The sequence below is a fragment of the Panthera tigris genome, chromosome B4 (assembly GCF_018350195.1).
Source record: "Panthera tigris isolate Pti1 chromosome B4, P.tigris_Pti1_mat1.1, whole genome shotgun sequence".
NCBI classification, from domain to species: Eukaryota; Metazoa; Chordata; class Mammalia; order Carnivora; family Felidae; genus Panthera; species Panthera tigris.
The window spans coordinates 95,963,201-95,988,214 of record NC_056666.1 but is presented as its reverse complement, the minus strand read 5'-3'; the positions used below and the strand labels follow the sequence as shown (position 1 = coordinate 95,988,214).

The 25,014-nt window shown below is 34.5% G+C and overlaps 1 protein-coding gene across 1 annotated transcript in view; it reads right to left on the bottom strand.

The window, feature by feature from the left end:
* TRHDE (thyrotropin releasing hormone degrading enzyme) overlaps nucleotides 1-25,014 on the bottom strand; it is a 378,437-nt gene that overhangs the window by 152,756 nt on the left and 200,667 nt on the right. Inside the window, exons 4-6 of the mRNA XM_007082254.3 lie at nucleotides 24,649-24,803; nucleotides 21,779-21,892; nucleotides 510-647 (exon numbers count right to left, since the gene is read on the bottom strand). Of these exons, the coding sequence (XP_007082316.3) occupies nucleotides 510-647; nucleotides 21,779-21,892; nucleotides 24,649-24,803 (407 nt within the window). The remainder of the gene's footprint in view (nucleotides 1-509; nucleotides 648-21,778; nucleotides 21,893-24,648; nucleotides 24,804-25,014) is intronic.

Below are 25,014 nucleotides of genomic sequence, written 5' to 3'. Positions count from 1 at the left end.
AGTCATAGTCTAGTCTTTAAAATTTCATTTATCATGATTATTATCCAAGAAAGATGTTTAATTCCCTAAATTTCCTTAAATAATGTTTATAAAATGCTTATGTCACTGCCTACACCGATTTGCATCAGCCAACCCAAAATAAGCAACTATTTAAGGAGCACTGATGACAAATAATTTGTCACTATATAGGTCAGCTCTCTTGTTAGTAATAATAAAAACTGACATTTACACAACACCATTTGTACAGAAATTTCATATTGAGTCTCCAAACATTTATTCATTAATACTTCCAACATTTCTATGCACTATTTGGCAAACATTCATCTCCATTTCACTGATTTATAAAGCAAAACCCTAACTCATAAAATGACATGAACCTAGTTACTCCATTTTCTACCTCAGTCCATTTCTATCTGCCAGGAAGAAGAGAAGAATAAATCTAGCATGAAATAGTTTGGCTACCTCGGGAGATATCCAATTCGTGGCATTTGGGTCTCATCTATTCCCACCTTTTTATAGGCGATCCAGTCAAACACCCTGTCAATATCTGTTGCCTGTAGCACTTCCTGTGATACTGGATGGGAACTGGCCAAGCCGTCAAGCAGCATCACTTCATGCAGAACATCCGTCAGAAACCTCTGTTTTTCCTGCAATACAGTAGATGTGGCAATATCATAGGTGATTCATGGTTATGACACAATGTGTGTGACAACATGAACAGAACGTGTGTTACTTAACAGACGATGCTCATCAGCCTACATGGTAAGACTGAACTTCAAAGAGAACCCAGTGAATAAAATGCCTCTTCAATTACTCTAAAATGAGAGTGGTTGATTTGAGCACAACATGAAACAAAATCAATGGGCTACAATGGGCCCTAAATAGATTAAAAAACAATGGACTGTTCCTTAACAGGGGTTAAAGCAAATTCAGACAGTGGACACATAAATGAAATAGACTAAGCTTGTTTATGTGTTCTACAGGATGAAGACTGCAGTTTCAGTCCCAAATAACCTTTTTAGTGAAGTTCAATATAAGAATAATAACTAAATCTCAGGGTTCCAGTGCTATTTTGCTATTTACACCGTTTATTTGTAGAACCATCTGAGCAACACACACTCTCTCTCTCTCATCCTCCCACTTTTCCTTCCCCAAACCTCCCCTCCCGTGTAATTTTCGCTCTAACACACTCACCTACACACACACACAAACACACACACCACCACCACCACCACCACCACCACATTTATTCTGTGAAAGAATTTCAGGAAACCACAACAAATAACAAAAGGCATACTGACATAAACTATATTCGTAGACATAAATGTGAATTCAGGATAATGAACATAAAGTGGAGATCAATAGGTATTAACAACCCATTACTATAAAGTGGTGAAAACAAAGAAAATCATAAGATTTCTATTCGGTGTGATGTTGAGGCCTTTGTATCTGCTCTGATAAAAGCTGATTTGTTATATTAGAAATAAACTGTAAAGGAAAAGTACTTCTCTGTTGCTTTTGTTTTAAGAAGCTTGCTTTAGAGAAACAGCTTGGGTTTTGTTAACAAAAATGCTGGCAGCTATTAGTTCTCCTGGCCTCCTGCCTTCACTGAGGGAGGAGGGAAAAAAAAAGAAATTGGAAGCGATAACAAGGCTAAATAGCCCCCAGATAGTTGGGACCTGAGGAGTATCATTACAGATATTAAAGACTGCAACACTTAAATTGCTATAGCTAATTCTGAACTCACTCCTGGAGCCTCCTACTTTGAGCCGGCAGATGAACCGCATGTTATTTCTGAGTGAGTTGTAATGTCAAGCTGAGATTACACCAATCTTGGATTTAAAAAAAAAAAATAGAAATGGAGAATAAATATGATTAAAAAAAGGAATAGTTAACTAGGCATATATGTGTGTGCTCTTTAAATCTGCTTCTAAAGAAGCATCTTAGTTCATCATTTGTTCAATGATTTAGTATGTTTAATCAATAATTTAATTAATTCTCCAGCCAACTACATACTATAAGGTTTATTTCTAATAGCTTATTTTTATAGTCTGTGGACCATAGATCTAATTTCTTCAGCCCTTTTTTGGTCTGAGATTTTCTCGTCAATGGTCTATACTCCATCAAACTGAATTGGGACTGAACTGCTCCCAGAAGTCTGCTTCAGCCCCCAAGAGCCAATGGTGAGAAGTTCAAACTTACAATGAATTGACAATATGACATAAACTGATACTGTATTTCTTCTCAAATTAAGTTCCTAATTCAAGACAAAATTAAGGAGAGTGAAGTTGGGCTTTATGATTTACAATTTTAATGGGGTTCCTGGGTAGCTCAGTCAGTTAGGCGTCCCACTTCACTCAGGTCATGATCTTGCGGTGAGTTTGAGCCCCGCAATGGGCTCTGTGCTGACAGCTCAGAGCCTGGAGCCTGCTTCGGATTCTGTGTCCCCCTCTCTCTCTGCCCCTCCCTTGTTGACACTCTCTCTCTCTCTCAATAAATTTTTAAAAATTTTAATATAAAATTTTAAAATAAAATGATTGGTAGTTTATTTTCGGACCACTATAAAATAAAGATAAGATCTCAAGACAGAAGGCCTAGATTGAGAGAGTAAGAGAAAATCATGTATTTCCAAAATAAAAATGTTAATGTTACTTTTAAGCAGGTATGCAATCTTGTTACTCTTACTCAATTTAAAAACACACATTAAAACTATTTGATATTGGAATTAACGGGTGGGATCATGGAATATATCACTATACCTCAACTTCACTGACGAACACTTTTATTTATAAGAAATACCAGTTGAAGATATGATTTCCATTCTGAAGAAAAAATATTCAACTCTTTAAATAGTGGTTGCCCACTCCATTATGGAACTCAAACATCTGATCGAAACCATAGCGTAAAATGAACTTAAAATAGTGTTTTATCTGAATCCTAATTTATACTATTTAGCACCAATAAACATATATTGATCAAGACGAAAATTCAGTACACATATCTTCTTTGGCTGGCAATATGATTTTAAATGATATAAAGCAATTAATTACAAATAATTACAAATTAATTACAAATAATGATATAAAGCAAGTAATTAATAAAGTGAAACCTAAGGTAAATTTCTAAAATGAAACTCAAGTGAAACCTAAGGTAAATTTCTAAAATGAAACTCTCTTATTTAAGGAAATGCAAGTTATATGTAATATGTTGCTTCACGCTTCTGGAGGAAAACAAAAACAAACCTTTGCCTCCTCAGTAGAATTTCAAGAAACAGTGTTTAAATTTAACAATGTTGAATCGTTAGCAAAAGGTTCATTTTCTACATTGTTGGAGAGAATGATATTGTATAACTGAGGGGAAAAAAAAAGACATTAAAGGAGATTAAAAGGGAGGAGAAAAAAATAAAAAAGAAAAGCTTGGCAGACGAACACTCACCAAACTTGGAAGAGAGAACACCTTAAACTGAGGAAGAGAAAAGAAAAGTCTAGCCAGAGGCAAATCCAATTTAACAAAACTACAAAGAGTTTCCAGGAGAGATGGTGCTAATTTCTTTATAAAAACTTGTGTCACTTTAAAATTAAAAAATGATCTTAGCTTGTCAGTCCCCTGCTGGGGTGCTCTCCCCCATGCTCAACAACAATAATGATAACAGTAACGATTACAAAGTATTGATTAATTGCCTACTGCCAACCTGAGACCATTAAAATTTCAAAATAAAGTTAAAGAAATCCTGGCTCTAATATGCGATAAGAGATCAAACAAAATAGTTGGATTCTGTGAACAAAATAGTGGTTTTCTCTTACAGACTAGAAATGCCAAAGGAAATGTGAAGGAAAAAAATACTGTAAAATGGAATTATTTATGCAAAGTTTAATGGATGAAGTAGAATTTGTCTGACCCTTGAAGGAGTTTTAAAATTGTGTGTGTGTGTGTGTGTGTGTGTGTGTGTGTGTGTGTGTGTGTGGTGTGTGGAGAGAATAGTATATTTATGGTGCGTATTTAACAGATAGCTTTTATTCTAGTTCATATATTAAGGTCACCATGGCAAACTAATTTAGCGCTTTCAAAAAGCAGCACAATAAGGTAAAACATGAAACTATAAAATCTGTGTAAATGAGTTTAATGTTAATAATAAGAATAAATCCTATCAGTCTAATATAGACCCTTCTTGGAGTTTTTACATGTCTACATTTAAACAGTTCAAATAATATTGAATGTATCATTTTCTACTGAACTGTTTTCAAAAACATATTACCTTTGAATTTTTGGAGAACAGTGCAAAGGTTTTTCAGATAGGTAAAGAAAATGTGAATAAACAGAGAATAACATGGGAAAAGAAGAAAACTTCCATTATTTTGCTCATTCATTCATTTAACAAATATGTATTAAATTCCTACTCTATGCCAGATATTATGCTGTGTCTGGGGAAGAAATATATGACTCAAACTTAGTTTCTAACCTTAAAGGACTCAAAAGTGTAACAGAAAGACAGATAAACAGCTAACTGGATTATAATATGATGGATGTTATAAAACACAAAGGATGAAATGATTAATTAGTTCAGAAAAGGCTTCACAGAGGAAGTGACATTAAAGTGGGTAGTTGAAGGATGAAGGGTTACTTAGATGAATGGGGGAAGCAGCTTTTAAAAAAAGGGCAAATCCAGGCAGAGAAAACATGAAAAACAGCTACTCTGTTTGAATCCTGTTACCAGGTGGAAGAGTTTGGTCTTAATAAATAGGCAGTAGCAGGCATAATAACATAATAAAAGTAGTGTCTTCGGAAAATTAACTTATCTGTGGTATACAGGGTGGCTTGAGGTCTGCAGAGACGGGAGGCAGAAAGTGGCTATTGTACTCAGAGCTGATGTGGTGATGATGTATTAGAACAAGGTGCTGCTGAAGGGCTGTGGTATCTGAGAGATATTTTGAATGAAAAATCAACCAACATTGATGCCTTGATGCCCTGGTCCCCTTAGTGGATGATGGAGACGAAGTATTAAGAGATAACTACATAGCTTTTAGACTTGATGGAATTTTTAAAGGGTGGGGGGAAGCTACTGAAAGAAATGGAGTAGTGGAATAAAGTTTGTTTTTGTAGTGCAAGCTAAAAAGATCACTTTGTGACACGTTGCAAGTAATATGAGAGCGAACATCCAAAGAGCAATATGCTACAGGCAACTTGAAGGAAAGGCCTGGGTCTGAGGAGAAAGTGCTAAACATCTTTTGGCAATAAATTATAGTTTGCATGAAAATATAAATAAAATCTCAGAGGGAATCTTCTCTTTTTTTCATTATTTCTTACAATATTAGCATTTCATAGACCAGTATCTAGTAATACATGTAAAGGGAGTTATTAACAATTTTTATCACAGTGTTAGGTATACTTGACAAATTATATTCCTTAACATCTCAAAAAGGCTTCTGCCCAGACATGCCAAATTCTAAACGGGTAACAGTGAATATGCCTGATCTAACCATGGTCCAGCCACCAGCATGGTGATGGGTGGGAAAACAGGAAGTACTATTGAAAGGTAAGGATGACAGCAAGTTTCTACAGAAAGTCTTAGTAATTTCAGTAAAAAGCAATATAAGGCGGACACTTTGACTCTGGCACCAGGAAAGAAAAAAAAAATCAGAGAATAATCTGAATCAAGATCAAAAAAAGTCAAACACATCAAACCAGACTAAGATGAGAGTGAAGCCTGAACCAATTCAAGCAGTGGTGAGGTGCTCATAGGCATGAAAAAAGCAGGAAAAACAGTTCTCAGGGCAGAAGTGGGTTATATAAGAGCAGCCACAAGGACTCAGTTTTCCAGGAGGATGGATGTAAACCCAAATGGCTCTTTGGCGTTCCTAGGAGAAAAGACAGGCACACTGCTACAAAGTTAATGAAAGTGTCCCACACCAGAAGTAATACATTTGTCATTCGCTAGCTGGGTGACCTTGAGCAAGTTACTCAGTATTTTTAGACTTCAGCACCTTCATTTGTAAACATATGTGGTTGTGAAGATTAAATAAGAGAATTTGTTCTACAAATATTTATTGAGCACCTGCTATATCCCAGATGGTATGCCTGGTTCTGAAGATAAAAAAGATACAAAGGCATGGATTCGACCTTCAACGATTTTCTAGTAGTAAAAAGAGACACAAAGATGAAAACAAATATTAAAAAACCACTTGCTATATGTAAAAGTGGAAGTAGGTTCAGGATATGGTGTGCCTATACAAAGAAGGCTGTGATTTGTTCTGCCTGGGGAGAAAGCAGGAAAAGCCTCTGAATTGAAGTCCGTGTTGAATCCTTAAGGATGATTTGAGTTTTCTAGATGGAGACAACAGAAAAGGGCATTTTGGACAGAAAGGAGTATCTTGGAAAAGTCATGGAGATTTAATGGCTTGTTTGGGAGAGTACAGAGTTTTCTGTGAGAGAAGGCAGGAAGGAAAATGGGGTAAATGACTAGCAATTATCACAGAGAGATTGACAAGAACATATTCATCAAGGATCCTCTATGTCAGGTTAGGAAGCTAAAATTGGAAAGTGACATCATCATATGCACATTGAGAGAGATTATGAATAAATGGTGGAAAGAGGACTAGGGGTGAGGAGCAACCAGAAACAAAAATAGGATGATATTGAATAATTATGCACAAAGGACACATATATGGGGCATTATCTTTGTGATCACAAGATACTGTACCGATTATTTCTCTAAAATCTTGTTCAATTTTGTGACGATCAATGATGATCAACAAGGCATTTATTTGGGAATTCCAAGATGTATGAATTAAATGTAGATTTAGACATCAATACAGACAAACACCTACATAGACATGTATGAGGATGCATGTATAGATAACCAAATAGACGCAAATATTTCCTTTTTCAGTATTTTCATTTGTTTAAATTAGTGTCTTATTCCAATATCTAATGTTCACAATATTAGTTTGCTTTGTACATGTGACGTCCCTTTAGAGGTTGGGGAGACAAACACAGTTGCGACCCAACTCCTGCCTCCAAGCAATTCCCATTACAATAAGGAAGACAGATAAGTGTACAAATCATTAATATCATCCGATGGGTTGAGTATTGGTTGCATAAATAAAGTACTGTGGGAGTAGAGAATAGAAATAAAGTTATGGGTAGAAATGCTTTCAGCGTCTATGACCACATCGATTCAACCTCACTTGATCTACAAATAAGAAGAAATAAGGATACTGTGTCATGTTCTATCCCTCTGGATATATATTCTACCATGAGATGAAGACTTTTAAGAACTCGTAGGTTTAACAAAATGCCAAGTAAAGCATTATTAATCTGAGTTTCTTGCTACACAAGACTAGAACAAACTATATAGCTATGCACAGCATTGCACGGTTTGGTTTTTTCAGTCTTGTTCTTGGTGATTCATTCAAACCATGGCGAAGGTTAAAACCGAAGAATATGATCAGGAATTCAAACAAGAGAAGTAAACATATTGAGAGACAACATTAATCAGGTGTTGTGTAATATACTATCTCTGTAATTTTGCAATTATCATCTTTGTAAATAAATAACACGATGCCATTTTTGTAAAAATTAGAAATTATTTGGGTTCCAAGTTTCCTAAAATTATTATTTTAATAAATAATTTTACTCTGTAATTTTATATTGTCATCCTACTTTTTTAAAGTTATAAAATGTCCAAAAGTATTTCAAGCTTTACTCAGTTGAAAGTTACTTGTGCAATGTACTTGTGCAATATTATGCCATTATCTAGCCAACTGGCTAACATTTTGTAGACACCTAAATCATATAGATAGAGAAAATAAAACTAAAAAGGTATTGAAAATAAATGTTGCTTCCCTTTAGGGATGTACCTTAAAAATTAACATTTTACAATTTCATGTTTAAAATACACATGCCAAAGATGTTAATAATCATTTTCATGTGCAGCTTGTTAAAGTGATTATTTCTATTGAAAATCAAACTTATGTAAACACACTATATAGTAGGCATTGAAGAATAATTTTTAAAATAATCACTTTAATGCCTACAATGAAATAAGCACTATACTGAAATTTTTACTTCTATATTTGTTTACATAACCTTAAACAGAAAATGGTACATAAACATAATAATCCAGGCAGCTTTGATATAACATTATTCTGGGATTTCACACAAGCTTTATAATAAGTAACTAAAATGCGTTCTGTATGTTCTTATTTCTTTTACCTATCAACCACATTTCATCCCCACCAAGCCACAAATGTTCTAAGATGCCTAATTCAGTGCATAAACTAAAAAAGCAATCATATTTCTATAAGCCTATCTCCAATGACTTTATAAGCCTCTCATAACCCCAAATAACCCCCTGCACAGGTTTCCATGAACTGCTATATTCTCAAACGTGACTAACACAGAGAAAGTGGGTTAAATTGTCTCTTCCATGACTATATCCTTCAGCTGCCTTATGTTTTGTTTGTAATGTCCAAGTTGAAACTGTCATGTCTCATATCATCCAAAATGTGGCACAGCTAAGGGAAAATGCTAAGATGAAACACAAAATGTGCTATCGCATTATATACAACTAAATTATGAACCTTCTGCAGACTTACTCAAGAACCTTAAAAGGAGAGCAGTATTGATATGGCAGAAGGTATCATCAATTAGGCACTCATGTTTTCATTAATTATGATAATCCTGGGTCTTATGGAACAATCAAGATGTACTTCAAATAATGTCAATCACAATAATAATTATGAACAGGTTGTCTAATTACATAGCTCATTCCAATTCTAGCAGCCCAAAAAATCACTGTGAATAATAACCATATGCCATATGCTTCATATAACCCTCTTAAAATGTTCATACCGTTTAGCTCCCGTTCACTTTTTTAGGATTTCTTGACACCTTTCCCTCTATTTTCGTTCAAACACTGATCCAATGCAGTTTAATATATTTTACTTTTTTAATGTTTTATTATTTATTTATTGAGAGAGAAAGAGAAAGAGAGAGAGAGAGAGAGAGGAAAGGGCAGAGAGAGAGGAAGAGAGAGAATCCCAAGCAGGCTCCATGCTGACAGCACAGAGCTGGACAGTAGGTTTGATCCCATGAACCATAATGTGGTGACCTGAACCAAAATCGAGTTGGAAGCTTAAGCCACTAAGCCACCCAGGAGTCCCTCATATATTTTAAATCTCAATATCATTTTTAATTCAATGAATGAGTTCCTAATATAAATATAGAAACTGTTCTAATCTTTCACAATTGGTCTGTTGACCTTCACTTCATAATTTTTTTGTTAAATTTGACCAGACTTTTATTATTGAACACCTCATAGATGCTATACTTGGGGTTAAATCCTGAGAAATGATGGCAAAATAAACAGTCTCTAACCTGATGAAGCATATTGTTTACTAAGGGAGCTTTACTTCCTGTCCTTTGTTAGTTAACATGAACTAATTCCCTGCTCTTTCACATGTCATTTTAGGATCCTTTCCCTACCTAGACTTTATACTTCTGACAGACAATAGTTTCTTAAACTTTTTCCATAACCTTATCTCTATTTTGGCAGTAAGAATATTTTTCTCTATCTCTATGCCTAATTTTTTTTTGATATGCTGATAAGACATTTCAGTAAAATCAAATTTGCCAATCTTCTCTGATACCCACACATTTGTTTCTCGCATCTATCACAAGGACTCTAATATTTTGCAGACACATTAATAATACGCTAATCAAGGCACTATAATATTTGATTGATAAAATGTAATTCAGAATATCTTTTAAACGCACACTGACTAATCATCTTAAACAGAATCACTTTCTGTTTAAATTCTAATGAAAACTTTCTTATACCATTCAGTCTGGAAGAATTCCAAGGATAAACCAATCACTGCCTAAAGTTATTAACATGGTTACCAAGTGGCTAATTCATTTTATGTTATTTTAATTTGTGAACTAAATAATAATTCAAATGACCTTAATTATGTAATAAAATTCTTATTAACTTGATGAGTGAAATTTATTACACATTTTTGTACTTTAATTTCAACATTTAGTGGTATAAATGGTCAGTTCATCAAATAACCTAGCTTGATAAAACTTTATATTTGATGCCAGATCAAAGAAGTCTGTATTTTAGATGAAAATGAAAAAGATTACTTTTTTTCAAATTTGAAAGATTTAATAACCCATAACAACTCAAGACATATGGTATTTATGGCTCAGAAAGTTAACCAATTCAGAAAATTCCATATTTATTCCCAGATCTCAAAGTAAGCTACTATAATATTTATACTTTGATTGTGATATTTGTAAAAACATTTTCACCATTCAGAATGCAAAATCTGAACTAGTAATTCATTTATAAAGTGCAAAAATATTAAAATATTAGCATTCTAGCATCATTCAGAAATGGAATAGATGTATTCAAAAGTATTTTGTGAAGGCAATTTCTTTTCTCCTACTAATTTTTATGGTATTATTATTCAAAATAACTAATGACTCTATTGTGATCCTCATTTTATAGAAAGTCCACTGGCTTGCCCAAGTTTGCCTAAGAACTGGGTATTGAGGGGTGCCTGCGTGGCTCAGTAGATTGATCATCCGACTTCGGCTCAGGTTACAATCTTGTGGTTAGTGGGTTCCAGCCCCAAGTCGGACTCTGTGCTGACAGCTCAGAGCCTGGAGCCTGCTTCGGATTCTGTGTCTCCCTCTCTCTCTACCTCTCCCCTGCTCATGCTCTGTCTCTGTCTCCATCTCAAAAATAAACATTTTAAAACATTTTTTAATTAAAAAAAAGCACTAGGTACTGAACCTGGCCAATTTGGCTGTAGAGTCCATGCTCTTAGCCAATACACCACATTCGCCAGAATTAGGGGAAATAATAGAGCAACTGTTTGTATGCACTCCACTGGAAACCATGCTCAAACTCAACTAAGACCCAATGGGCATAAAATACTGCTTCTGGTATAACCAGAGAGATAAATTATGGGCATTACTCAGATCTCATTGCTGGACCAACCATCAACGCTAACCTAGTGATGAGATTCTTACAAAATTAATGGAGACTCTATTTAAGTATATTCAATAAGGACTGAGTTCTGTTCTTGAGTCTAGTTACAGCCAAGAAAATCAGACTTATCATCTTTGCTTAACGGTAGCAAATGTTGATCTGACCTAGAATGTTATTCACCCACTTCCATCAGCCACTAAGGCCAATGCTGAGATTGTGTGGCTAATTTCCACAATAGCCATGGTGTAGACACGCACCAAATCACACATCTACAAATGCACTAGCACACAAGGGTGCACATGTCTACTCGCAGGCTTGCCTATAGCTTTGGTTTGGTTTCTGATTCTACACAGTTTATTTTTTTTCTTTTTTAAAGTTTTAATTTTAATTCCAGCTAGTTAACATACAGTGTAATATTAATTTCAGGTGTACATTACAGTGATTCAACACTTCCATACATCACCCTGTGCTCATGACGACAAGTGCCCTCTCTCACCCCCATCACCTATTTCATCCATCCCCCTACCCACCTCCCCTCTGGTAATTACTATTTTTTAATATTGGATTCACAATATTCCCCCGAGAAGATAATTTTTGGCCCATAAAGGTATTATCATTACACTTAAGTAGCTAAGAGTAACAATAATATTGGTGAAAATGATAGTAAAAACGACATTTTTTTTATTCTTGGAACTTTCCTGTGACAACAACAGCACAGGTATTTCATACACATTTTGAAGATGAAGAAAGAAACAAGATCACACAACTAGTAAAGCATCAAGAGTCAAAAATTTAATCCATGGAATAGGTAGAAAAAAGGAAGTGAACCTCATTCTAGGAAACTGTAAAGTAACATTACTCTGATGAAAATAACTTAACTAAATTGGTAAAAGACATCTATAAGGATTTGATATTTCACACTCATCAGTGCATTCCCTGTCTCTAGTAGAGAAACTAGAAAAAAAAAAGTGAGTATCCAATAAATGTTTGTTAAATAGTGAAACATGAATAAGTCAAGATAGATTAATCCCTTGAAATGTTTTGTCAATGAAGGGCCCAAAAATGTCAGCAAAATGTTTAGCAACAAATAGAAAAATGTTGTTTTGTTGTGAGAAGCCAAATTATTTTCAAGCCTGGGAAATGATATGGCTTATCAGCTCTCAAAAGAAGCCAACAATTCCAAGAAACCTCCTTATTATCTTAAAACTAAGCCAAAGCTTTATTTAAAGAGTTTTTATTTTTAATAAGTCATCTGCAATAGTGTATTATGTTTAAGATTCTTCAAATTGGACCATTCGTGTGGGTAGTTAGGAAGAGAATATAACTAATACCAAATTTTCCCTGATGGAGCACTTGACCTAATCTTATCTTTAATCAGACAACTTGGGAAATAAATAATGTTTACTTATTTATTTTGAAATATTTGTTTATTTTTGTGATAAAGAAGAAAGAGAGAGAGGATCTGATGCAGGCTCTGTGCTGACAGCAGAAAGCCCGATGCGGGGCTTGAACTCACGAACCATGAGATCATGACCTGACCGAAGTCAGACACTTAACCAAATGAGCCACCCAGGCACCCCAGGAAATAAATAATATTTAAATGAAAATACCATACCACCATACCACCACACTACAACCAAAAGAAGAGAATTCTTCTCTATAAAGTACCTGTCTTCCAAGCAAACTTATAAAGCTTACACAAGGAACAGGACTCAAAGAAGAACTTGACTGAACAGAAAGATACTCAAAATCTAAATGAAAATAAATGGCTATCATAATCAGATAAGTCTAATTAACTATTAGAGAACATGTTTGGGCCATGTATATAAAAATAATAATAGGTAGCTAAAAGTTCTTATCGTTCCATCATTTAGCTAATCCTCTAAGACTGTGTTAAATTTTATTTTCCAAATGTATCTATGACCATGAACAGTCCCATTGAGGTTACAGAGCTGTGTTTTTGAGCTATTCCATAAACACAGCACTTCTGACAGAAGCATGATTGGTCAACTAAGTGCCAAAAAAAATCCTAAATTTATCCACACCTACTAACTGAAATCATTACACGAAAGATGGCATACTGTGTACACAAGAATCTGATAGACAGCAGCACCGTGCTAATAATACCATGAGGCTTGTTCCATAGAAATTAGCAAAACAAAGGCCTCATTTTAAGTGCTTGATAATTCTTTTAATTAATTAATAAACAATATGTATGAAATGTATGACTGAATAATGGCACAAGTGGCAGCAATCCATCAAAGTAGTTTATATAAAATTATTGAGCTGGTACATCATTAACAGCACTCAAAAAAGGCATCACTGGACTATAAATAAAATCTGGAGAGTAGAAAATAAAATGATTAAAGGGATTAATTGGACACAGGTGTATCTAAAGTAGGTAAAGAAAGCATTCCACATATCTTAATTTTTAAGATAAATAGAACACTCGGGGCACCTTGGTGGCTCAGTCGGTTAAGCATCCTACTTCAGCTCAGGTCATGCTCTCACTGTTCATGGGTTTGAGCCCTGTGTTGGGCTCTGTGCTGACAGCTCAGAGTCTGGAGCCTGCTTCCAATTCTGTCCCTCCCTCTCTCTCTGCCGCTCCCCCACTTGCAGTCTGCCTCTCTCTCTATCAAAAATAAACATTAAAAAAAGATAAATAAAACACAAATATGATAAAAGATGACACTCCAACCACTGGAAAGAATTCTATTTCATCAATCTGAGGGAAAGATAAAAAGCCAAAGATATAAATAGTTTCAGAAGGGGCTTTCTTCAATTTGTAATGGTAGATCCGTAGAGGCTATTCAGCTCAATGCCAAAACATATTCTATCCCAGATCATGTTTTTGGAGTCACGGTTGAGAGGAACTGTCTGAGTGGTGCACTGCATGATGGTCTATCCGTTACCACACTCTTTAGACTCTTAGGAAAAATGCTAACAAAGATGTATACTCTCAAGACACCTAGCAGAATGTCTTACTCTATTTCACAGTGAATTCTTATGTGTAAAGTATTTAATCCTACACAGTAAATGCTACCTAAGTCTTTATTATTATAAGTGTTAATGGTATAATTGAGGCAAACTCTTCAACAACCTCAAACTATCTTATTACCTTTTTTTATTTTTTGCTTTTTTCTTTACCGGAAGCCCTTTTACCTTTTTTAATTCAGATCACTTGAATTCACTACTTTCATTTCTCATGTTCTTGTCTAGTAACATCTGAACAGTGTTAAAGTAACCTTGATGAAAAGGAAAAAAAAAAAGGGTCTCATAAAGTGTTATGGACTGAGACAGTCACTCCTTGCTTAGAAATAAGTTGTGTTCTAATGTCTTTGAAAACATATAGCTGCCTGGTTAAAGATGATTAACAATTAGAAAATTAATAAATTACTTTTTGGTTGCTCTCTTAGTCCCCAGCCTTCACTTTTGGTCACATTTGTGTTAGAGAATTTTGCAAAGCAAATTCTTTTTAACAAATCTGGGAAAAGGCCGCATGATATCAAATGTTGAACAATTCATATATCGTAGGGAGATAAACACTTTTACTATTGGTGGTAAAAAGTACAGATTAAGTGGTATAATCTGCTATAATAAATAATGTATATTTGTGAACAATGATGTCTAACAGAAGAACATTTAATCATTTTGGTATAAATTTTCGGCATTATCAATTTTTTGGTTTATCAAGTGACACCTGACAAGTTTTAGTAAGTGGGAGTATTTTGCTTACAAACTACTCTTACTTGAGAAGAGAATGATTTTCCCTGCAATATTTCTAGATATGAAAAAGGATGGCCTTGTATTATTGTTAGGCTCCAGGTTCAGAAGAATTTTCCTCTTAGAAATTTCTAATCCTATCAATTTATTTGTTGCTTTTGAAATTCCTATGGATATGTAGAAAGATCTGACACCATGCCAACCTGAACATAGTCTTCAGAAGAAATACTTCATTCCAAAGGGAATGCTCATTTATCTTTTATTTCTAAGTTTAAAATATACAAAACCTGAAGCCCTCAGTATCTTTCTGAACAAAATGACTTTGCTTTAAAGAAAATCCATTCTTTAAGAACATACATGAGCTTTCCATTTGCAGCTTTGTTTAAAATTTTTTAAATTCATATGGGGAAAAAATGTGAGGTAATGTGACTAGGAAAACCTCCCAGACTGGGGCACCTGGGTGGCTCAGTCAGTTAAGCATCTGACTTTGGCTCAGGTCATGATCTCACAGTTCATGGGTTTGAGCCCTGTGTCAGGCTCTGTGCTGACAGCTCAGAGTCTGGAGCCTGCTTCAGATTCCGTGTCTCCCTCTCTCTCTCTGCCCCTCCCCTACTTGTGCTCAGTTTCCCTCTCTCTCTCCCTCTCTCTCTGTCTCTCTCTCTCCCTCTCTCTCAAAAATAAACATTAAAAAAAAACTTAAAAAAAAGGGAAACCTCCCAAATACATACTTGAATATATAGAAGTATATGTGAGTATATATGAAAACAAGGAATTATGGTTGTTTGTTTTCCCTTCCTAAAGATACAGTTCTAAATGAAGTTGGTCTTCTATTAGAAGCAGTAAATGAAGCAGATTTACATTTTCTGAAACGTAACACACCTTGATAGCAAGCTCTTCAAAAGCTTCCATTTCCCTAACAATTGTGTAGCCAAAGTCTAGATTCTTATACAAGAACCACAGGTGTAAATAAAACAAAAGCACGAATGTATTCTCTACTCTTCAGTTGTAGTTTTATCTTCACAAATGCATTTGTGCCATAAAACTTCTAAATCAGTTAATGTATTTTAACAATCAACAAATGGCTGTTCGGTCTTTCATTCTTTTTGTGAAGAGATAACCTTAACGGGGCTACTAGCCCATCATTAAGGTATTTCATAAAAAGCACAGAATTAGTCCTAAAATGAGAGAAAATGTAAACACAATTGGTTATTGTAGTAGCCTTAGTGGGAGCTATTTTACCATGTTAGTATAATAGGTGCAGTTCCTGTTTTCACTGTTGTTCCTGCTAGAAATTCTTAGGATCTCTTCAGTCACCACCCAGTTAGAATCCAAATCTCTGGCCCGCTTCTTAACACTGACATCCTCTTAGGATAAGCCCAATTTGTACACTAGTTGAGTGTTAGTCTAATCCTCAATGCACTGGGCATATACCCATTAGAACTTCTACATTTACTCAGAGTTCAGATATGGCGTATGAGACCCTTCCCTTCAATGGCATCCACTACTATTCTCATTTCAGCTCTTACCTTCTCTGCATACTTTGTTTCTTCATTATAGGCCTATTTTCCACCAATGCCCCGATCACTAATGCTAAGGAAAAAGCAACCCTTTCTCCCAGAAGAGAAGGCTATAGCTCCCAACTTATACTCAAATTAGAAAAAAGAATAGTTTTTATTCTTTAAAACCAAAAGTCTATGTTTTCAGCAGAGAGATAAATTGCTTGCAGAGAGCGGAAGAATGGAAGAGTAAAAGGAAAGCAGGAGAAGTAGTTCATTTTGAAGGCTGTGGTCCCCCAAGAGACCCAGGTAGACACTACTTTCACTTTCCTTCTAGTCTTTCAATGTAAATGTCACTGCTAAGCTACTGAACAGGATCAAAAAGACCACAACCCCAATGAACTAGCCATAAGAAGCCATTAAATTTTTCACATGCAATATGTGTTAGTCATTTGAAAAAAGATACATCATAGACTAGTTGAAAACAATTGGATCATCTAACTTACTGACTTCGCAGGAGTAGAATATTATATGTGGATTTTGATCATAAGAGATAAACACAACTATATGGAAAATCATGAATATATATGTGTGTGTGTGTGTGCGTGCGTGTGTGTGTACATTTATTTGGCATTCAGTATTTATAAAATAAGATTCTAAAATAAATATTTAATTCCCAAGTGATCTATCTCTGAACCCATAGCTCTCCTGGGAAAATATATTTTGATATTGATGAAGTATAGTACTAATATACAAACTACTGTTGAAACATATATTAACTAATTTGAAAAGCATGCAAAAGCATTTTTCCCTACAGACTTGAGAAATGAAGAGCTGAACAAATAAAATGTTAAGCAAAATCAAAATGTTTTCTCTCTGCCTTTCTATTTCCCCTCTCTGAATACTAGAGTGTATGTTATTGTTTAGAATGATGAAGCAGTATATCTTTACATTTAAACTGAAAAAAAAAGCATTTTCAGTTCATCAGTGATTGTCTCAACATCTTTTTGAGTAAAAATAAAATAATTTAAAAAGTGAAGATAATTTTATTGCAATGCCTGTTAACTTTAGCAAGCAATTTTTGTTGGAGCACAGTAAAATGATACTGAGTCTAATGGCAGAATTCATTTTTACTATTTTAGTCCTGCCCATGATAGAGACAATTGAGAACACTTTTGAAGGTTTTGGGCAATACACTTTGAGATATCTTTAGTATTGAGTATAATGAAGTTTAGTTGCATGATTCTCCATTAGTAGTTATCTTTATGCCCAGGTATGTGTCCTCATAAAAATTTAGGGAGAATTCCCAGAGTGCAGACTTTATCAGCGTACAAAGTTATTGCTGTGTGAAGCTCCAGAGAATCCCAATTCATTTAATAAAAGAACATAAACTCATGTTTAATAATTCTCATTATAACAGCACATCCTTACAATGTTATATGCAGGAAACTAAAGGACATGCCTACAATATAGATACAAGCTATAATGAAAAATTAAGCAATATGCACAGGAGATACGATTTTGCCTGCATCAGCACCAGGTCTGTAAAATAAGGAGTCTTCATGGTAGCATTTTACTATGCATCCTTTTCTTGTACTAAAACTCGTTATCAAAGACTTTTTCAAATTAAAGTGATTGAGAATTATTGAAGAACAGTAACTGTGTTACATTGAAAGAGTCTTCCCGTTTCTTCATTTCCAGGAAACATAGTAAAATTTAATGTGACTACCATCAATATCATACTGTAACTTGATCCCTCCAATAATGTTGTCACTAACAGCCAACTTTGATGAAATAGCATCAAGCAAAAAGACTACCTGCTGCCCCTGAAATGTATCCTTGGCCCTGAGCTGAAGAAGTTGCTTCTGATGATCTTGACACTTCTGTTTGATGAATGAAACATTATATAAGGCTTACGTTCCTATAGAATAATCCACGCTGCCAGTATAGATAAGAATTGATTTGGTGAGACTGAGTCCAGATACAAAGATTATAAAAATTATTTCGTAATCTATACATAATTGTTATGAATCTAGGATGTCAAAATAGATGACTGGGATTGGAAATGTTAGGGCATCTATACATAAAATCAATGCACTTTTCTAATGGAGCATTTATTTTCTAGGTACATGATGCCTACTCACATTTGTATAGTGGCTCATACATTTCAAAGACCTTGCAAGATATTTTATCTTCACAAAAATTCTGTGAGCCTGATAAGTCAGAACAATTGCCCCATTTTTCAAATGATAAGAGTCAGAGAAGTGAAACGCTTTTCCTGGAATCTGAATTTCCCCTTTCCAATCCATTCCCCTGATCTCACATCAAAGGCCCACATCTATAAAATGGTAAACTTGATTAGTTTGTTGGGAACAAAACTATAATAATAGTTTTTATTCCATGTAGTGTTTCTAATATAAAAACTGATTACTTTTGTATCAGGAACTGGCTCTGAACACTCTCCTCTCTGTCTCTCTCTCTCTTTCTTTCTCTCACTAAGATTCTACTAACAATTAAGCACGCTAATTTATGTATACTGGCCTAAATCAGAACAAGAACTTCCTTAACAAGATTATGTAATTCTCAGTTTCTTTATTGATATTCCATTGAAGGTATATTGTCATAGCAATCACCCTAGCAAACTGAAATTGTATTTCAGTGCTTGATGAGACCTGGTGTCTAAAAATGATAAAAGCACCGTTTTTGAGATTAGAGACAAAAGAGGTCAGCTTCCTGAATTTCTTTACTCCTAACACTAGCCTGACTTCTGATTTTTCTATTTTAGGCTAAGCTGTAGTAAAGCCCAAGCTTTGCACTCCTAGGTAAGCTTTTGTGCATATCACAATAGTATGAGTTACTGCTGACACAGCCGTCACTCTTTTTCTTTCTAGTATTTCTTCCAATCTTGCTGATGCCATTATGAAAAATAGTGCTGGCACAGCCTTTAAGTCACTTAATATCCTTTTATCTATGGGGCTAATTTATTCTTAAAATTTTGTTTTCAAAGAAGATATTAATGATATATGGAGGAGGAATTTATTTGTAGTTTCTTATAGGCTTTTTGAATTGGGATTTTGAGATACTCTACAAACTAAATAAAGCTACTAAATAGCAAAAGCAATTAAAGATCAGAAAGTATAATCTTTACAATCTGAATAATAAAGAGACATTATAATAAGACCCGTTCCTCCTCCCTTTTGCCCAATTAATTGTAATGGAGTTTATTCTTTCATTTCTTAGTTTAATAAGGTGAGCCTTCTATATCACTGTATTTATGTCATCATTAATACCTGTCTCTTTTTTTAATGTTTTTTAATTTTTTTTAATGTTTATTTATTTTTTGAGAGAGAGAGAGACAGAGCGTGAGCAGGGGAGGGGCAGAGAGAGAGGGAGACACAGAATCTAAAGCAGGCTCTGGGCTCTGAGCTATCAACACACACCCTGATGCGGAGCTCGAACTCAGGAGCTGTGAGATCATGACCTGAGCCAAAGACGGATGTTTAACCCACTAAGCCACCCATGCGCCCCTAATTCCCGTCTCTTAATTATAAAATATGGATTTATAAGAAATAAAATCTTGTATCTTACCACCCCAAGTTTTTATACTTCTAGTTCATGGTCTATATTCTATTAAGGACAAAGTCCCAGATGGGTTATTTATACCTGATACTCATTTTCAATACCTCTTATAAATATGTTCTCTAGAAGGCCTACATTTATAACTTAACTGATAAAAATGATGAAAGAATACAAAAAAAAAAAAAATTACTCAAAGACAAAATCCAGTATAAAGACATTGAAACTTGGGATATATTGCCATGCTAAAGCCATCAAAAGCTGTCAGGTTTCAGCCCATGTATAATTCTGTTGATTACTTTTTAATCCAAGATGCATTTTTCATAGTGATGAATAGAAGGGATTTTATGATAGATAGCTGAATGAATTTTAAAAAAAGAAAGCTTACCTATATGAGTAGCATGTCACTTGTAATGAGGTCATTTTTTAAATATTGAAACATAATGAAATTATAAATCAGTAACAATCCACAGCATAATAAAAATTAAATGAAAATTTTAAACAAAGTTGATTGAAACTCAACTAAAAATCAAGATATTTTAGGGCTATTTTGGGAGTATTTTCAAAATCCTTAAACATTTCAATTTCAAAGTATCACATTTGTTAAAAGAATAAATAATTCTTTTTCTACAAAGTCCTTTAAAAGCATTTTCAATTTTTTCAATGTCATGATAAAACCATTCAAGTAAGATTCTTAAAATTGTATCATATATGCATACATACCTAGATACAGAAGGCTAAGTAAAATTATCTAATTATTTAATCAAATGAACCATGTTGCTTTTATAAAATAAGGTCAAAACTGCATGAACATAATTAAAACATATCGATATGGTATTACTATTATCACATTTCCTCTGGGAGATAATGTGATTTTTTTAACTCGGCAGAAGTTGATTAAATTTATGGTAGAGAAGTTATATAAAGACTTATAGACATCTTCATATTTCATCATGGTTTAAATACTCCTCAAATCATACTTATGGCAGATAATTAGACAATCACTTATTATTAATAATTTAAACATCAAAAAAGAGCAGTGTCAAATAAATATGTGTTATCACCAATGCTGCATCACGGGTGAAATATGAGCTTCTGGAAGTCAATGAATGTTAGTCCTTTGCAACTTTTACACAGTATCACCTAAACTAAATTTAAAATTCAAGTTCCAAAACAACATAAACCCTGGGTTTCATTTAAAAATAAGATAGCCACTTACTGATTAATAAAAACATATACAGAATGAAAACCTTATATTAAAATATATATAAAAACCACACCTTCCCTCCACTTTTTCTTTTAGGATGTTCTGGAAACATTACTATTTAAGGGACAACAAATCCTACTTCAGGTTCAGACATATGGGTATATTCTTAGAGTACAGGTGTAATGTGCATAACCCTTCATGAAGTTAATGAAGCAAGTGACTTAGCAAGTCATTTAATCTTAAGTATTATATCTTAAATAACCATAATGTATTTTGTAAATAAGCAAATAAATAAGCAATTATTTTAGCTAAGCTTTTGTCACAATGAAGAAATAGTAAGGTCTCATTTTTCTATGTATTGAAATATTCTATATACTTAAAATACTACATGTTAATTATTGTTACCTTCTTAATATTAAAGGATAATTTTCCTTTGTTATCAAATGCAACAATCTAAAAGATGTCTAATAAGAAAAGCTGTAGGGGCGCCCGGGTGGCTCAGTCAGTTGAGCATCCGACTTCGGCTCCGGTCCTGATCTCACAGTTCAGTGAGACATAACCAGTCAGACTCTATTCAGTTCTAATAAGTAAAACAGAACTCTTTTGGAATACTTCAAATTTAATTTAAATTTAAATTTAAATTTTGGTCACTTTTTCTTTAGTGGACGTTCGATTTTCAGATGGTATTTTCAATTACCCCTAATGATAATATAGGCCCAATGTAACAACAGATCAACCTTTCACTAGGAATTCCAAACAACTAAAGAAAAATGCACATACCATGTTCCAGCCAGGGTAGAGGTAGTCCGTACCAACAAATTCAAAGTAGTGAGCAAAACCTTCCTTCAGCCACACATCTTCCCACCACACAGGAGTCACGAGGTCACCAAACCACTGGAATTGAAAAATGAATGAGCATCGTATAAAATCAAATTTATCCCAGAATTATTTTACCTAAAATTAAGTGTATTAAACTATGATTACCATAACTGGAATTCATTCCCCGATTGATCTTACAATCTTAAAATGTATTTTGGCAAGAGTAGTTATTGATTTATTCAACTGCTTGGGTGACATTAGTTTTTTTATAAATTCATTAATGGAAGAACAAAAAATATAAGGATTAAAGAATACAAAAAGAATATTTAAACTGGAGAAGAAAGAACTCAGGAGAAAAAACTGATGACTGTTATTTTCAAATATTTGAAGGCCTAGCATGTAGAAGAGGAAACGACTTGTATCCTGTGGCCCTACGAGGACATTAGGACTAATGGATGGAAATCCGGGTTGGTAGATGTCTGCTGAAAATACAGGAGACCCTCTAACTGAATGAGATGGCCAAAGACAGAATGTATTGCCTTAAGCAGTGAGTGACTCAGCACAGAAGGTATTGAAGCATTGCCTTCCCGTAGCATAGGCAACTCAGAGAAGACACTGGTTGATTGAAGGAGCTAAGGTCTTTCATGATGCTTCACACTTCGCTCTCCACGATCTTATGATATAAAGGGGTCAGACCAGAAAAATCTCTAAGATCCCGTCATGAAAAATAGTGTTGTCATTTTTAATTGTTGTTTTGGTTACTTCGTGATGTGTCAGTCTGAAATCCTTGCTTAGGTCAGCAAAAAGTTAAAGAAATTCTTTTTTTTTTTTTTTTTTTCCTTAAGAACAGAGCCAAAAACATTACATGCCCAGAACTATCCTAAAGACTCTGGATTGAATGATGAAAAATCAGAAAAGTCCCTTCTCATGCAGCTGGTGCTTTATTGTAGAGGCAGGGGGGATGAGGTAAGACACAAAATAAAAAATATGCAAGCAAATGAACAGCACAGTTTCAGATCCTAATAAAGTGATAGCAATCAGGGAGAAGCCACTTTAGATTGTAAAAGCAGAAATATTCTCTCCAAGCCGGTGACATTTGAGCTCAGATTTTAATGATAAGAATGAGCCAGTCTCGAGAAAACCTCGGGAAGAAGCGTAAGCAACACTTAGTATGAAGACCCTAAGTGGGAATGAGATATTTAAGAAACGGAAGGAGGAGGCAGACGGTATCAGATCGGGTACAGCTTGAGGAGCTCCAGTAAAGAGCTTCGTGACTGAATGTTTCAATATTATAATAAAGTGTCAGTCACTCAAGAGGATCTCTAATTGAAATACAAATAAGAGATAACATTGAATAAATTGATGACCATAAAGTAATTTTTATTCTTGATCAAAATGCAGATTTCTCCTCTAAATTGAAAGCCTGTTTTAAGAACTGTGACAATACATAGGTGGGGAGAGAGGGTAGTGTAGAAAATAATTTGGTAATGATAGTGGAAATTCTGTGTTTCTCCTGGCTTCTGGTCCATTTCCTCATGTAAACAGCCTGGCGCTACTAAGCTATAACAAGAAAGTAACTCAGAATGTGGAATAAATGAAATCCAATTCTAGGAACAAAGATAACATCATCAATGTGCTCTTATTTCAACAGAACTATATAAGTAATTTTTTCTAGGAATGTGCAAAAAGGAAACCCCTTATGCCTCCAAGAATTATATTTCACTGGAAACCATTCTCTTTAGCACAGTTGAGGAACCCCGATTATCGGTGCAATGGATCCCCTTAAATCTCTGAGGCAAGGAACACATGCCCAACCTGGGCAACGTGACAGGTACAAACATCTTACAGGTTCATTTGCAAAAGGCTGGCATTGAGGTAAATGGTCCTATGGTCTGGACCAATTTATCATGAAGTCATTGTTCACATATTAGCATTTAGAAGTTCACTTTCTTCTGCTGACAGCATTTTCCACATAGTTCCTTCTTAAGTTTTCCAAGCTTTTTAAAAGTATTTTAGGTTATAACAAATTGAAGCCATACAGTATCACAATGAGATTTCTAGTGTTTTAACTTAAAACTATCTATAGTTACCAGGACAGGTATTGCTTTCTATTAGCATGAACATTTATTTCCAATTTGTTTTTTTTTTTTTTACTAGAATCAAGATTCAAATAAGCATTGCAAAATCCCTGTAATACCTTCCCCTCGTTGTAAGAAAGTGCATAAAATCAAAATGAAATTAATTTTATCTCAGCTCCACTACAAAGTTGGCTAATTTACATATGAATTTCTAAACATGCCAAGACAAAAAAATATCAATCATTCGAGAACAAAGAGTCTATGGCTGAGTTAGTGAAAGACTTCCTAAGTGTCTGTGTGATGGGAAAAAGGGAATAACAAATTGATTTCAGCAAAAGCAAATTTTGACGCGTACACAAAACTCAGCTGCATCTTGCAGCAATGCAATAAATCACTGCCACTACTGCACTTACCATGTATACACACCAATAATCACAAGAAAATAAAGCAAGGTTGACAAGGAATCGTGACTGGGTAGGGTCTCCAAAGAGGCTTCTGGGTGGCAGTGCTATCTCACTCCTCAACTAAACTGAAGGACAGTTGTTTATTCAATACGATCAGTGTGTTTTCTTTGGTTTGTGCTGTCATCTGAGAAAAATGGCATATCATCCAAAAACAACTACACAGTGCTCTCTATATAATTAAAACTTAATTGGGAGGAAAATAATTTAGCTCCTCATCTAAGTATCTAAAAATCGTTCTGCATTCTCAATAGTTTCCAATTATACTTACACCTGATCCTTTTTCTCATACCTGGTGACATATCTCATGAACAATGACCATGGTGACATCCAGTAAATAAGAAATAGATGAAACACTGGGATCCAGCAGTATTCTTTGTTCCACAAAAATACTTAGTCCCCAGTTCTCCATAGCAGCGTACGGGTGCTTAGGCACAGCTAAAAGATCTAGAAATAGAATAAAACAATTCCAAAGGCTTTAACAAACATACTGGATTCTAAATTCATATCCTAAAAAAGTCCAGAAATCCTAATGAAAAGGAATATTTGCTCTTTCTCAGTAATTTTTTTTTCTAAATTAAACTACCTGCCATTTCTACATGACAGCAGAAATATAGGCTATCACCGTAAATGCTGGCCATATCCATTCATCACAGTT